Source organism: Megascapheus bottae, chromosome 25 (assembly GCF_031878675.1).
Source record: "Megascapheus bottae isolate mThoBot1 chromosome 25, mThoBot2.hap1, whole genome shotgun sequence".
NCBI lineage: Eukaryota > Metazoa > Chordata > Mammalia > Rodentia > Geomyidae > Megascapheus > Megascapheus bottae.
The window spans coordinates 2,465,563-2,478,665 of NC_143533.1; the positions used below are offsets into that span (position 1 = coordinate 2,465,563).

Here is a 13,103-nt window from a genome sequence, read left to right on the forward strand (position 1 = left end):
AGATGTACATGGCATTCTTACCTTCACTTCCTCAACTAAAAGCCAGACGTGGAGCTGTGGCTCAAGCGGTAGAGTGCGAGCTAAGGGACAGTGCCCATGAGCCCTTGAGCTCAAGATGCAGGACTCTCTCTCTCTCTCTCTTTCTCTCTCTCTCTCTCTCTCTCTCTCCCTCTCTCTCTCTTTCACACACACACACACACACACACACACACACACACACACACACACACGCACACACATCCTGTTAGCATTTTCTTATGACTTGTGGGTGAGACAAAATGTATTTGACATTGGAATCTGGCTGGCTGGATTCCCAGCTCACAGGCCTCTTCCAGAGCCTTCCTTTCTCATGTTTCCCTGTTTGTTCTTTGTTTCAGTCCACCGTGAAAACCAAAAGAGACACTGTGAAAGGCTACTTTTTGGCTGGAGGGGACATGGTATGGTGGCCGGTAAGTGTGGTTGTGGGATTCAGAGCTGAGTCTCTTTCCTCATCTCCCTTGGTTTCCTCTCTTTTCCCAGACTGGCTAGTATGAGTACATGGCCACACATACACTTTTCCCAGGCTGGCTTCGAACCTCCATGTTCAGATTTCAGCCTCTTGAGTAGCTAGAAATACTGCATACAGACAGAGTGGAATGGCTCAACCTTCTCTGCTTCTATCTATCTGGATCCTTTCGGAAAGACATGGGGTGTGGAACCAGGTACCCCAGACGTTCACCACCTGTTCCATTCATCTCCTAATAGGTGGGTGCATCTTTGTTTGCCAGCAACATTGGAAGCGGACACTTCATTGGTCTTGCGGGGTCAGGAGCAGCCGTGGGCATTTCTGTCACTGCTTATGAGCTTAATGTAAGTATTTTACCTAGACACAGACATGCTGTCTCCATCCAACACTCTATATGCTTTGTGTCTCTACTGGGGCTTGAACTCATGGATGTGTATTCTCACTCAGCTCTATTACCCAAGAATGGTGCTCTACTTCTTGGGCCACAGCTCCACTTCTGGCTTTTTTTTTTGGCTAGGGAATTGAAGATAAGAATCTCAGGCCAGGTACTGGTGGCTCACATCTCTAATCCTAGCTATTCAGGAAGCTGAGAGCTGAGGATCGTGGTTCAAAGCCAGCTCAGGTAGGAAAGTCCTTAAGACTCTTATCTCCAATTAACTACCCCTAACCTTGTGCAAAATGCTCAGGGACATGGGTCTGGAGTTTGACCTAGAGCGCTTGCTTAGAATGTGTGAAGCCCTGGGTTTGAGTCCTCAGTGCCACATACACAGAAAAAGCTGGAAGTGGTGTTGTGGCTCAAGTGGTAAAACACTAGCCCTGAGAAAGCCCAAGGATAGTGCTCAGGCCCTGAGTTCAAGCCCCAGGACTGGCCAAAAAACAAAAACAATAAACAACAACAAAAAAACCTTCAGGGACAGAACCCAGGTCCCGAGTTCAAGCCCAAGACCATAAAATAAAACAAAACCACAGAGATGTCTCTGGTTTGACTTTTCTGGGATGGCTTTCAACCAATATCCTCATATCTCAGTCTCCTGAGAAGGTATGATTACAGGCATGAGCCACCCTCAAATGGCCTCAGTTTCGCAGTGGATTGTGGGAGAAGGTTCTGTGAATGGCCTACACTTCCCAGCATGGGGCTGGGAATGTGGCTTAGTGGCAGAGTGCTTGCCTAGCATGCACGAAGACCCAGGTTCGATTCCTCAGTACCACATACATAGAAAAAAGCTGGAAGTGGTACTGAGGCTCAAGAGGTAGAGCTCTAGCCTTGAGGAAAGCCCAGGGATAGTGCTCAGGCCCTGAGTTCAAACCACAGGACTGGCAGCAAAAAAAAATGCCCTTGGCTGGGCACAGTGGCTCACACCTGTCATCCTAGCTACTCAGTTGAGGATCATGGTTCAAAGCCAGCCCAGCACAAAAGTCCACGAGACTCTTATCTCCAATAAACTAACAATAAAGCCAGCAGTGGAGCTGTCCTTGAGCACAAAAGCTCAGAGACAGCCAGGTGCAGTGGCTCACGCCTGTAATCCTAGCTACTCATGAGGCTGAGATCTGAGGACTGAGGTTCAAAGCCAGCCCCGGCACAAAAGGACCTGAGACTCTTATCTCCAATTAATCACTAGAAAACGGGAAGTGGGGTTTGGCTCAAGGGTAGCCTGGTAGCCTTGAGCTGAAGAGTCAGGGACAGAGCCCAGAGGAGGTTCTGAGTTTAAGCCCCAGGTCTGGCTTTTTTATTATGTCTGCTGCTGCTGTTTCCTCTTCTTCTTCTTCTTCTTCTTCTTCTTCTTCTTCTTCTTCTTCTTCTTCTTCTTCTTCTTCTTCTTCTTCTTCTCCTTCTTCTTCTTCTTCCTCTTCTGCTTCTGTGTCTGCTTCTTCCTCCCCCTCCTCCTCCCTCTTCCTCTCTCCTTCTTCCTCTCCCTCTCCTCCTCTTTCTCCTCCTCCTCCTTCTTCTTTTCCCTCTTCCTCTTCTTCCATCAGTCATGGGGTTAAACTCAGGGCCTGGTGTTGTCTCTGAGCAGGTTTGCTCAGGTCTAGTGCTCTACCACTTCGAGCCATGGCTCCACTTCTGATTTTCTGGTGGTTCACTGGAGAGAAGAGTCTCACGGACTTTTGTGCCCAGGCTGGCTTTGAATGGTGAGCCTCAGCTCTCAGCTTCCTGAGTAGCTAGGATGATAGGCATGCTCAAAAAAAAATAAAGTAAAAAAGAAGGACCTTTGAGTAGAAGCCTGCCTGTGGATTGCATCTCAGCTCTAGCTTTTCCTCGGCAGGGCTTATTTTCTGTGCTGATGCTGGCTTGGATATTTCTTCCTATCTACATCGCTGGCCAGGTAAGTCTGAGGACTCAGAGTCCTGTAAGAGAAAGACCCAGTTCTCACTTCTGTCTGGGAACATTGGCCGGGTAGCACTAAGGGGTCCGAGCCCTGGGGCGGGATGGCATACAGGTGAGACCAGGGAAGCTCATTGTGAACAGCTTTAGCCAACTCCATAACTTTGGGGGTCAGGGGAGGGAGGAGAGCTGAGGAGCTGAGAAAGAGGAGACTTCCAAACCTTTTTAAATTTCTTTTGGTGTGTCCATGCTGATGCTGGGGTTTGCACTCGGGGCCTTTAGTGTTCAAGGCTGATGCTCTATCACTTAAGCCACGTGTCTGCTTCTGGCTTCTAGGGTTTGTTAGAGGTAAGAATATCACAGATGTTCCTGCAAGGGTTGGCTTTGAACCACAGTCCTCAGGTCTCAGCTTCCTGAGTTGCAAGGATGACAGGCATGAGCCACAGGCACTGGACTCAAAGATATTTTTCAGTGCCAGAGGACAAATATAGAAGTCTCTCTTTTAGAGAGATGATAAGGCTTAGACAGATGCAAAAGATACAGATATATTCCTTTGTAACCAAAGCCATAATAATTGAAATATTGAGGACTGGTGCATAGTGTTTGCATTGTTATAGAAAAATAACAATTCTTGGGGCTGGGAGTTTGGCCTAGTGGTAGAGTGCTTGCCTAGCATGCATGAAGACCCAGGTTCAATTCCTCAGTGCCACATACATAGAAAAAAGCCAGCTCAAGTGGTAGAGCTCTAGCCTTGAGAAAGTCCAAGGACAGTGCTCAGGCCCTGAGCTCAAGCTCAGGACTGGCAAAAAAAAAACCCAAATATATATATATATATATATATTTTTTTTGGCAGTGTGGGGATTTGAACTCAGGGCCTTGTACTTCTTAGACTAGCACTCAATTTGTTATCCAGCCCTCCTTTCCTTTCCTTTCTTCCTTCCTTCCTTCCTTCTTTCCTCCCTCCCTCCCTCCCTCCTTTCCTCTCTCCCTTCTTTTCCTTCCTCTCCACATATTCCTTCCTCTCTCTGCCCCTCCCCTAACTTTGCAGGCTGGCTAATGGCCCTTTCTAGCTAATTTATAGCCTCCAGCCTGGGTCTGCCTGGCATATACAATCTTAGTCTTTGTCCCCAATTTTGCTTTCCAGCCCCAAGGCACTTTCTTTCTGTTTTTTTTTTGGGGGGGAGGGGAGGAGGAGTCAGTTGTGGGGCTTGAATTCAAGGCCTGGACACTGTCCCTGAGCTCTTTTGCTCAAGGCTAGCGCTCGATCACTGTGAGCCACAGCTCCACTTCCGATTTTCTGGTGGTTACTTGGAGATAAGCGTTTCATGGACTTGCATGCCTGGGCTGACTTTGAACTGTGGTCCTCAGATCTCAGCCTCCTGAGTAGCTAGGATGACAGGTGTGAGCCACCAGCATTCAGCGTTTTGGTTTTTCTTAAGCTAATCCAAGTTTGGGGAGGAGGAGGAAGGGCTGGGGTGGGAGACTGCAGGACCACGTGCACACCATTCTCTCTGCTCTAGGTCACCACGATGCCCGAGTACTTAAGAAGGCGCTTCGGGGGCCGCAGGATCTCCATCACCCTAGCTGTGCTTTACCTGTTCATTTATGTCTTCACCAAGATCTCGGTAAGGCGGAGACCCGGCCGGCCTGGCCTCCCTCTTGCAACATAGTGAGGAGCTGACCTAGAGCTTTGCCCACAGAGCGTCTCTTCTTCACTGGCTCATCTCTTCTCTTGGGTGGGTTCAGTGAGATGGGGGCGGGTAGAGGAAGATGGAGGGGTCCAGAGAGAGGAGAAGCATGGGCAGAGGACGTTGACTGATGGCTGACACTGGGCCAGCCCCAGATGCAGCACTTCAACACTGCAGAGTTTACACCTGCTCCTCAGGAAGCTGAGATCTGAGGATCATGCTTCGAAGCCAGCCTAGGTAGGACATCTATGACACTCTTAGCTTCAACCCAGAAAAAAGAAAAAGCTAAGGGAGAGAGCCCAGGTCTTGAGAGTGAGAGCAAGAGTGCGCTCTTGTGAGGAAGAAAGGGTGGCAAAACCCAGCTGGGTATAGGAGGATAGAGCAGGAAGATCTGCATGGAAGTTAGATGGCCATCAGAACATCACTGCCCTTGCCCAAGGCAGGACTTTCAAACCTCTGTCTACCAGGCTCCAGTTCAAGACTCTGGATCTAGCATCTAGGATAAGATGGATGCACGAAAGACAATGTATGGTCTTCTGTATTTGTCAGAATCTGAGCTAGGGCTTGGTTCTGGAGAACTGCTAGAAATGTTCATCCATCCATCCATCCATCCATCCATCCATCCATCCATCCTTCCACCCATCTGACTGTCCATCCATCCATCCAACCATCCAACTTCCCATCCATCAACCCACCCACCTATGCATTGATTCTTCTATCCACATATCCATCCATCCATCCATCCATCCATCCATCCATCCATCCATCCATCCATCCATTCATCTATCAACCCACCCACCTACATATCGATTCCTCCATCCACACATCCATCCATCCATTCATCCATCCATCCTTCCATCCATCCATCTGCCCATCCACCCACCCACCCACCTACACATTGATTCTTCCATCCACACACCCATCCATCTATCCATCCACTCCCTTTTTTACATAACTACCCATCCCATCCCACCTATCCACTCACCCATCCATCCATCCCTTTCCTGTCTTCACAGGTGGATATATACTCAGGCGCCATCTTCATTCAGCAGTCTTTGCACTGGGATCTGTACCTGGCCATCGTAGGGCTACTGGCCATCACAGCTCTGTACACTGTGGCAGGTATGGTGACTGGGACAGGTAACGAGCAGGGTCTGTAGGCCATTCCATTTTCTGATTTACCTCCTGATGCTCTGGGATGCTAACACCAAGCATTTGCCAAACCCATTCCGTTGTCCCAGATGACAAGATTCCTCCTAGCCAAAGGAAGAGGATGATCCGATAAGAGAGGATTTGTTTGTTTTTTTGTTTTTTGGTGCAGCACCACAACGGTTTCCCATTGATGTATTCCAGAACTGTTTATTGAAGGCCTACTAGTGCTGGTGCATGCGCATTCACATGCACGCTGCAAGCCTGGAAAATAAACTATTGGTAGTTTTGGATTATAACCTAGAAGAGTGCTTAGTACATAGTAGGGCCTTAACAAGTAACTATTATTTAATATCTAGCCTCTCGTTTAATTTCACATATACATTTCATATAATATACAATTATGTGTTATATATAATATCACACACTATATAAAACTAAGTTATACAATTAGGTTTATATATAGTGTGATATTAGGTTATCTGGTGTGATATATGTCATGCTAATTTATATAAGTGTGTTATATATGTATATATAAATATATATGCATATGTATTGCACATAGATGTAATATATGACCTAATTTGTAATATTCAATTACTCAATTAAAGGCTCTCAGCAGTGAGGTTTCACACAAATGTAGGTGATAGCTGAGAAGTGTAGGGGAAGGGAATTCCAGGCGGAGGGAAAGGCCACTGTAAAATCCGAGGGCCTAGAGAATGTGGAGGGCAAGGCTAGTTGGGCTAGCCAATGTGTCTTCGTGTTCTTAGCTTGGAGAATCTGTCTTCCCCAGCGGACTGGAGGCCCTCTGAGGGCAGGAGCTGGAAACAGACATGCGGCTCCAGTGGTAGCGTGCCAGTCTTGAGTGAAAAAGCTAAGAGACAGTGCCAGGCCCTAGATTCATGCACCAGCACTAGCAACACAGAAACAAAAAATAATAAAACTGCTATTCTCAGGGCTCCAGAAGATGGAGGAGGGCAAAGCTGTAGCACCCCCTGGAGTGCTAGACTTGGACCTGCACAGGAGAAGTAAATATATATATATATATATATAGCCAGTGCTGAGGCTTGAACTCAGGGCCTGGGCACTATCCTTGGCTTTCTCAATAATAGAGCAGTACCGTTTTGAGCCACAGCACCATGTCTTACTTTTCTGTGTATATGGTACTGAGGAATTGAACCCAGCATCCCTGTATACAGGGTGGGGAGAATTCCTGCAGCCACCTTGGCAAGCAGTCAATCCTAAGAAATATCCACTGGGGTGCTGGGCTTGGTTTTCCCTGCAGCCTGTTGTGAGTACCGGAGTCTCAGTGCTTCTCTCCCACAGGTGGGCTGGCTGCAGTAATCTACACGGATGCCCTACAGACCGGGATCATGCTCACGGGTTCATTCATCTTGATGGGCTACAGTAAGTGAGGTCACAGTCACCAGGGGTGTGGGAAGAAACCTGGTTACCAGCTTCTTGCTCACACAGGGGTTCTGTGATGAGCAAACTTACAGATACTACTTGGGGATTCCTGTATGGGTGCTTGGCCTAAGGCAGGGTTATTCTGTACTCAGTTTTTCTGGATGATGTTGCCTGGTTGTTGTGGATTTCTTTTTTTTTTTTTTTTTTCCAGTCCTGGGCTTGAGCTCAGGGCCTGAGCACTGTCCTTGGACTTTCTCAAGGCTAGAGCTCTACCACTTGAGCCTCAGCACCACTTCTGGCTTTTTGCTATGTATGTGGGGTACCGAGGAATCGAACCCGGGTCTTTGTGCATGCTAGGCAAGCACTCTACCACTAGGCCAAACTCCCGGCCCATGTTGTGGTTTTCTTTATGAGTGCATCTGCTGATAAGCAAAAAGATAAGTCTAGCCCCACTATTATATTACCACGCAATAAAATTTTTAAGTTTGTCATATTTTAATTTTTATTTTTTGGCGTTCATGGGACTTGGAATCTGGGCCTGGGTGCTGTCCTTGAGCTCTTCCGCTCACGGCTATCACCCTACCTCTTGAGTCACAGCACTACTTCCGATTTTCTGGTGATTAATTGGAGATAAGAGTCTCATGGACTTTAGTCTGGCTGGCTTTGAACCTTGATCTTCAGATATCAGCCTCCTGAGTAGCTCTGATTAAAGGTGTGAGCCACCATGCCTGGCAGTTGTTTTTGTTTTTGTTTTTCTAGTCCTGGGGCTTGAACTCAGGGCCTAGGCACTGTCCCTGAGCTTCTTTTGCTCAAAGCTAGCACTCTACCACTTGAGCCATAGCACCACTTTTGGCTTTTTCTGGGTATGTGGAACCAAGGAATTGAACCTAGGTCTTTGTGCATGCTAGGCAAGCAACTCTACCACTAGGCCAAACTCCCAGCCCACTTTTTTATTTTTTTTTCATGTGTAGGACTGGGACTTGAACTGAGAGCCTGAGCAATGTCTCCTAGCCTGTTCTTTTTCCTTCCTTCCTTGCTTGCTTCCTTCCTTGCTTCCTTCCTTGCTTCCTTCCTTCCTTCCTTCCTTCTTTTTTTCTTCTTGTCAGTTGTGGGGTTTGAATTCTGGGCCTGGGTTCTGTCTCCAAGCTTTTCAGCTCAAGGCTAGCACTCTACCACTTGAGCCACAGTGCCACTTCCAGTTTCTGGTGGTTAATTGGAGGTAAGAGTCTCATGGACTTTAGTGCCCAGTCTGGCTTTGAACTGTGGTCCTCAGATCTCAGTCTCCTGAGTAGCTAGGATTACAGGTGTGAGCTACTGGTGCCCAGCTCCTGAGCTCTTTTTGGTCAAAGCTAGCACTCTACCACTTCATCCAGCGTTTGAGTGGTTAATTCACTGGGAATGTGGCTTAGTGGTAGAGTGCTTGCCTAACATGCATGAAGCCCTGGGTTTGATTCCTCAGTACCACATACACAAAGATGGCGGTGTTGCTGTGGTAGAGTGCTAGGCTTGAGCAAAAGAAGCTCAGGGACAGTGTCCAGGCCCTGAGTTGAAGCCCCACAACCATGAAAAAATGAAAAACAAGAGTCTCATGAGGACTCCTCTGCTCAAGCTGGTGTCAAAGCTTGATCCTTAGATTACAGCCTCCTATGTAGCTAGGATTATAGGCGTAAGCCTTCAGCTCCTGGGGTCCCTTAGATTTTTTTACTGATGGCTGGTGTTCTGGCCGGGAGTTTGGCCTAGTGGTTAAAGTGCTTGCCTAGCATGCACGAATACCCGGGTTCGATTCCTCGGTACCACATACACAGAAAAAACCTGGAAGTGGTGCTGAGGCTCAAGTGGTAGAGCTCTAGCCTTGATGGCTGGTGTTCTACCACTTGAATCATACCTCTACTTCCAGCATCTTGGTGGTTATTGGAGGTAAGAGTCCCCCACCCAGGTTGGATTAAAACCTTGAGTCTCCTGAGGAGCTAAGATTATAGGTATGAGCCTGATAGCTGGCAAGTTCATAGTAATTTATTGAATGTTTCAAAAACAGCTTGAAGAAAGGCCTTTGAATGTTCCATCACAAAGAAATGACCAATGTTTGACTTGATGCAGAGTCTAATTTTCCTAATTTGATCATTATGTACTATACATCTATCCAACTATTACACTTAATTCTATAAATATGTGTATTATTGGCTAATTATAGATAATAAAACAATTCCTTTATGATGGCATTGGGTCTTGAACTCTGGGTCTACATTATTGCTTAGCTTTTTTGTTCAAGGTTGGTGCTATGCCTCTTGAGCCACACCTCCATTTCCAGCTTTTTTCTAGTAAAGTGAAGATAAAACTCTCATGAATTTTTCCTGGAGGCTGGCTTGGAACCAGGATTCTCAGATCTTAGCCTCCTGAGGACCTAGGATTACAGGCATGAGCCACTGGCATCCAACCACTGATGAGATATTCAAATATTACTTTTGTGCTTCTGGCTACTTCATCAAATAATTATTAGATCAAGTACTACCTCTTCCTATTTAACGGAGCAAATAAATTATGGTGTTACAGTTGTATCTTTTGATCATTGCTTCAATCTCCTTGTGTTTTATTTTCCTAATCCTTTGTATTCTGACTTATGCATTTGTAAATATTATTACTGAGATGCAGTCCACAGTAACTACCAAAGACATAAAAAACAAAAACAAAGAATCGAACCCGGGCCTTTGTGCATGCTAGGCAAGCACTTTAACCACTAGGCCAAACTCCCGGCCCCTCCATTTTTTTTTTTTAAAGCCAAAAGTGGATGGAGCTGTGGCTCAAATGGTGGAGTGCTAGCCTTGAGCAAAATGGAGTGCAGAGACAGTGCCTTAGGCTCAAGTCCTAGGACCAGCACACACGCACACACACACACACACACACACACACACACACACACACACACACACACACACACAAAGAATCCTCCAGGGGCCCACATCTGTTAGCAGCTCCACTGGGCCCCTCCTTGCTTGTTGAGGGCCCAACTGAGTTCCTGGCAAACTCGGGGCTCCCTCTGCATTCTAGGCTTTGCAGTGGTCGGCGGGATGGAAGGACTGAAGGAGAAGTATTTCTTGGCTCTGGCGAGCAATCGCAGCACGAACAGTAGCTGTGGGCTGCCTCGAGAAGACGCCTTCCATATCTTCCGGGACCCCGTGACATCGGATCTGCCATGGCCTGGGATTTTCTTTGGAATGTCCATTCCCTCTCTTTGGTACTGGTGCACAGATCAGGTACAGAGCAGCTGACTGAGGGACCGCCCATGAGGTCTCTTTCTGGTGTCCATGTTTCCTGCCTGCTTGACTGACAGCTGTCTGTCATGGCTTCCAATCTCTAAGGCTCGTCCCTTCTGTTCCATTGGTTTACTTGAAGGTCTTTTCCTAATTTAAACCATGCATGGTAATAATCATGACTGGCTCCTTGCTGGATAGTGCAGAATTCATCAGTGCTAATAAGCCCCATTTTACAGATGGTAAAACTGTTAAATGGGGGTTGAAGAACCATTGGAATGTACAAAGTACTCTGTTGGTTGGTCTGCATTCTGTGTGTGTGTGTGTGTGTGTGTGTGTGTGTGTGTGTGTGTGTGTGTGTGTGTGTGTGTGTGCCAGTCCTAGAGGCTTGAACTCAGGGCCTGATCATGGTCCCTGAGCTTCTTTTGCTCAAGCCTAGTGCTCTACCACTTGAGCCACAGCACCATTTTCTGTTTTTTATTTTCTAGTGGTTCGTTTGAGATAAGAATCTCATAGGTTTTCCTGGCTGGGCTGGCTTCGGACCTCAATCCTCAGATCTCAGCCTTCTGAGTAGCTAGGATTACACTGGCACCTGGCTTCTTTTGCCTTCTTCAAGAAATAAGTGCTACTGATTGCTTTGACTAGACTTCTCTTCCTGGGTACCCAGAGAGATAGACACAGTGGGTGGGTAATTCCAGCTAGCTAGGTTTCACCTAGGAAAAAGAAGAAGAGAGGAGACAGCATGAAAGTCACAGCTGTCCCATTTAGAACACAGGGACTGAGAATTGAAGACACTTCAGGAAGGTACTGGTGTCTCACTCCTGTAATCCTAGCTACTTAGGGGGCTGAGCTCTGAAGATTGTAGTTCCAAGCCAGCCTGGGCAGGAAAATCCAGAGACACTTATCTCCAATTAACCAGTGAGGCAGAGAGAGAGAGGGAGGGAGAGAGAGAGACAGAGAGAGAGAGAGAGAGAGAGAGAGAGAGAGAGAGAGAGAGAGAGAGAGAGAGAGACAGACAGACAGACAGACAGACAGACAGACAGACAGAGACACAGAGAGAGACAGAGAGAGACAGAGAGGGGGGAGAGGGAGGGAGAGACAGACAGAGACAGACAGACAGACACAGAGACAGACAGAAGTGGTGCTGTGGCTCAAGTGGTAGAGTGTTAGCTTTGAATGAAAAAGCCAAGCAAGACACAGGGTCTGAGTTCAAGCCCCAATACTGGCACAAGCAATTTGAGAAGGGGGCGGGGGAAGATAATGCCTCCAAGAGAAGACAGGCAAACCAAGAGCCGAGCCCAGCTGGATCCCAGCCCCTCACTGTGTTTCAGGTGATTGTTCAGAGGTCTCTGGCAGCCAAGAATCTGTCCCACGCCAAAGGAGGCTCCTTGATGGCTGCGTACCTGAAGATCCTTCCCCTTTTCATAATGGTGTTTCCCGGTATGGTCAGCAGGGTCCTCTTTCCAGGTGAGCAGGCCAGTGGATAAAGGGGTCATCTGCAAGCCTCAGACTCTGTGAAGCAGATGTGTGAAGCACACATCTGCCTGCCCAGAGGAGAGGACACCAGAGTCCTGCCACCTTCAGGATGGGCACAAAAGTTTCCATCCGGGCATCTACAGACTCCAAGATTATTCCCCAACATGGTTCCATGCACACGTCTTAGCCAAAGCTTAGTGGATGCTAACTGGGGGGTGTGTTCTCAATTTTATAATGTCTCATACCACAAGATATGGGAGCCACAAAATCATGCTCTCATGCCTCTGTGTTGGCACTCTGACTTGGTAACTTGGGCCCAGGGGAACCCCTCCCCTACTCTTTGTTTTGCTGGGGTTTGAACTCAGGATCTGGGCCCTGTCCCTGAGCCTCTTTGTGCTCAAGGCTAGTAATGCACTTCCAGTTTTCTTTTTTTTTTTTTTTTTTGCCAGTCCTGGGCTTGGGCTCAGGGCTTGAGCACTGTCCTTGGATATCTCAAGGCTAGAGCTCTACCACTTGAGCCTCAGCACCAATTCCAGCTTTTTTCTATGTATGTGGTACTGTGGAATTGAACCCAGGTCTTCGTGCATGCTAGGCAAGCACTTTAACCACTAGGCCAAACTCCAGGCCCAACTTCCAGTTTTCTTATGGTCAATTAGAGGTGAGAGTCTCGTGGACTTTCCTGCTTGCGCTGCTTTTGAAGCCTGATCCTCAGCAGAGGAGAGGTGGAGCATTTTTAAAGCAAACACTAGGGTATATCAACCGGTTTAGTACCTTTGCTTCTGGTGTGTGTGTGTGTGTGTGTGTGTGTGTGTGTGTGTGTGTGTGTGTGTGTGTGTGTGTGTGTGTGAGATTCTGGGACCCAGGAGTTATGGGGGGGATGCGGGGCAGGGAAGGGAAGGCATGTGGTGGTGCTGTCCCTGGTCCTGAACTCAGGAAATGGACTTCTCCAGGTCAGATGACGACCACTGGCCCTGCCTCTGGGGAAGGGGGCAGACAAGCTAGGAGAAACCACAGGTGGGTGAGGTTTGCCATTTAGGAACTTCGATACCCTGATGCACTTTCCTGCTTGGACTGGTTTTGAACCTTGATCCTCAGATCTCAGCCTCCTGAGTAGCTAGGATGACAGGCGTGAATACCGCTAGTGTCCAGCCTTCCCACCTTTTACCATTGGGTATTTTTGAGGTGGGCTTGAGCTTTATGCCTGGCCAGCCTGGAATGCAGTTCTACTTGTGTTTCTCAGGTAGTTCAGTATCAGAAATGCGCCACCATGCCTCCCCTTCTTTATTTTATAAGGAACCTCGGTCATG

General features: G+C 47.6%; 1 protein-coding gene across 2 annotated transcripts in view; it reads left to right on the forward strand.

The window, feature by feature from the left end:
* Window positions 1-13,103, forward strand: part of Slc5a11 (solute carrier family 5 member 11) — a 33,640-nt gene that overhangs the window by 14,715 nt on the left and 5,822 nt on the right. For both annotated transcript variants that reach the window (XM_090357702.1, XM_090357703.1), the window contains 8 exons: window positions 378-449; window positions 745-849; window positions 2,770-2,829; window positions 4,349-4,453; window positions 5,533-5,638; window positions 6,992-7,072; window positions 10,118-10,323; window positions 11,652-11,787. In XM_090357702.1, coding sequence (XP_090213828.1) covers window positions 378-449; window positions 745-849; window positions 2,770-2,829; window positions 4,349-4,453; window positions 5,533-5,638; window positions 6,992-7,072; window positions 10,118-10,323; window positions 11,652-11,787 — 871 coding nt within the window. The remainder of the gene's footprint in view (window positions 1-377; window positions 450-744; window positions 850-2,769; window positions 2,830-4,348; window positions 4,454-5,532; window positions 5,639-6,991; window positions 7,073-10,117; window positions 10,324-11,651; window positions 11,788-13,103) is intronic.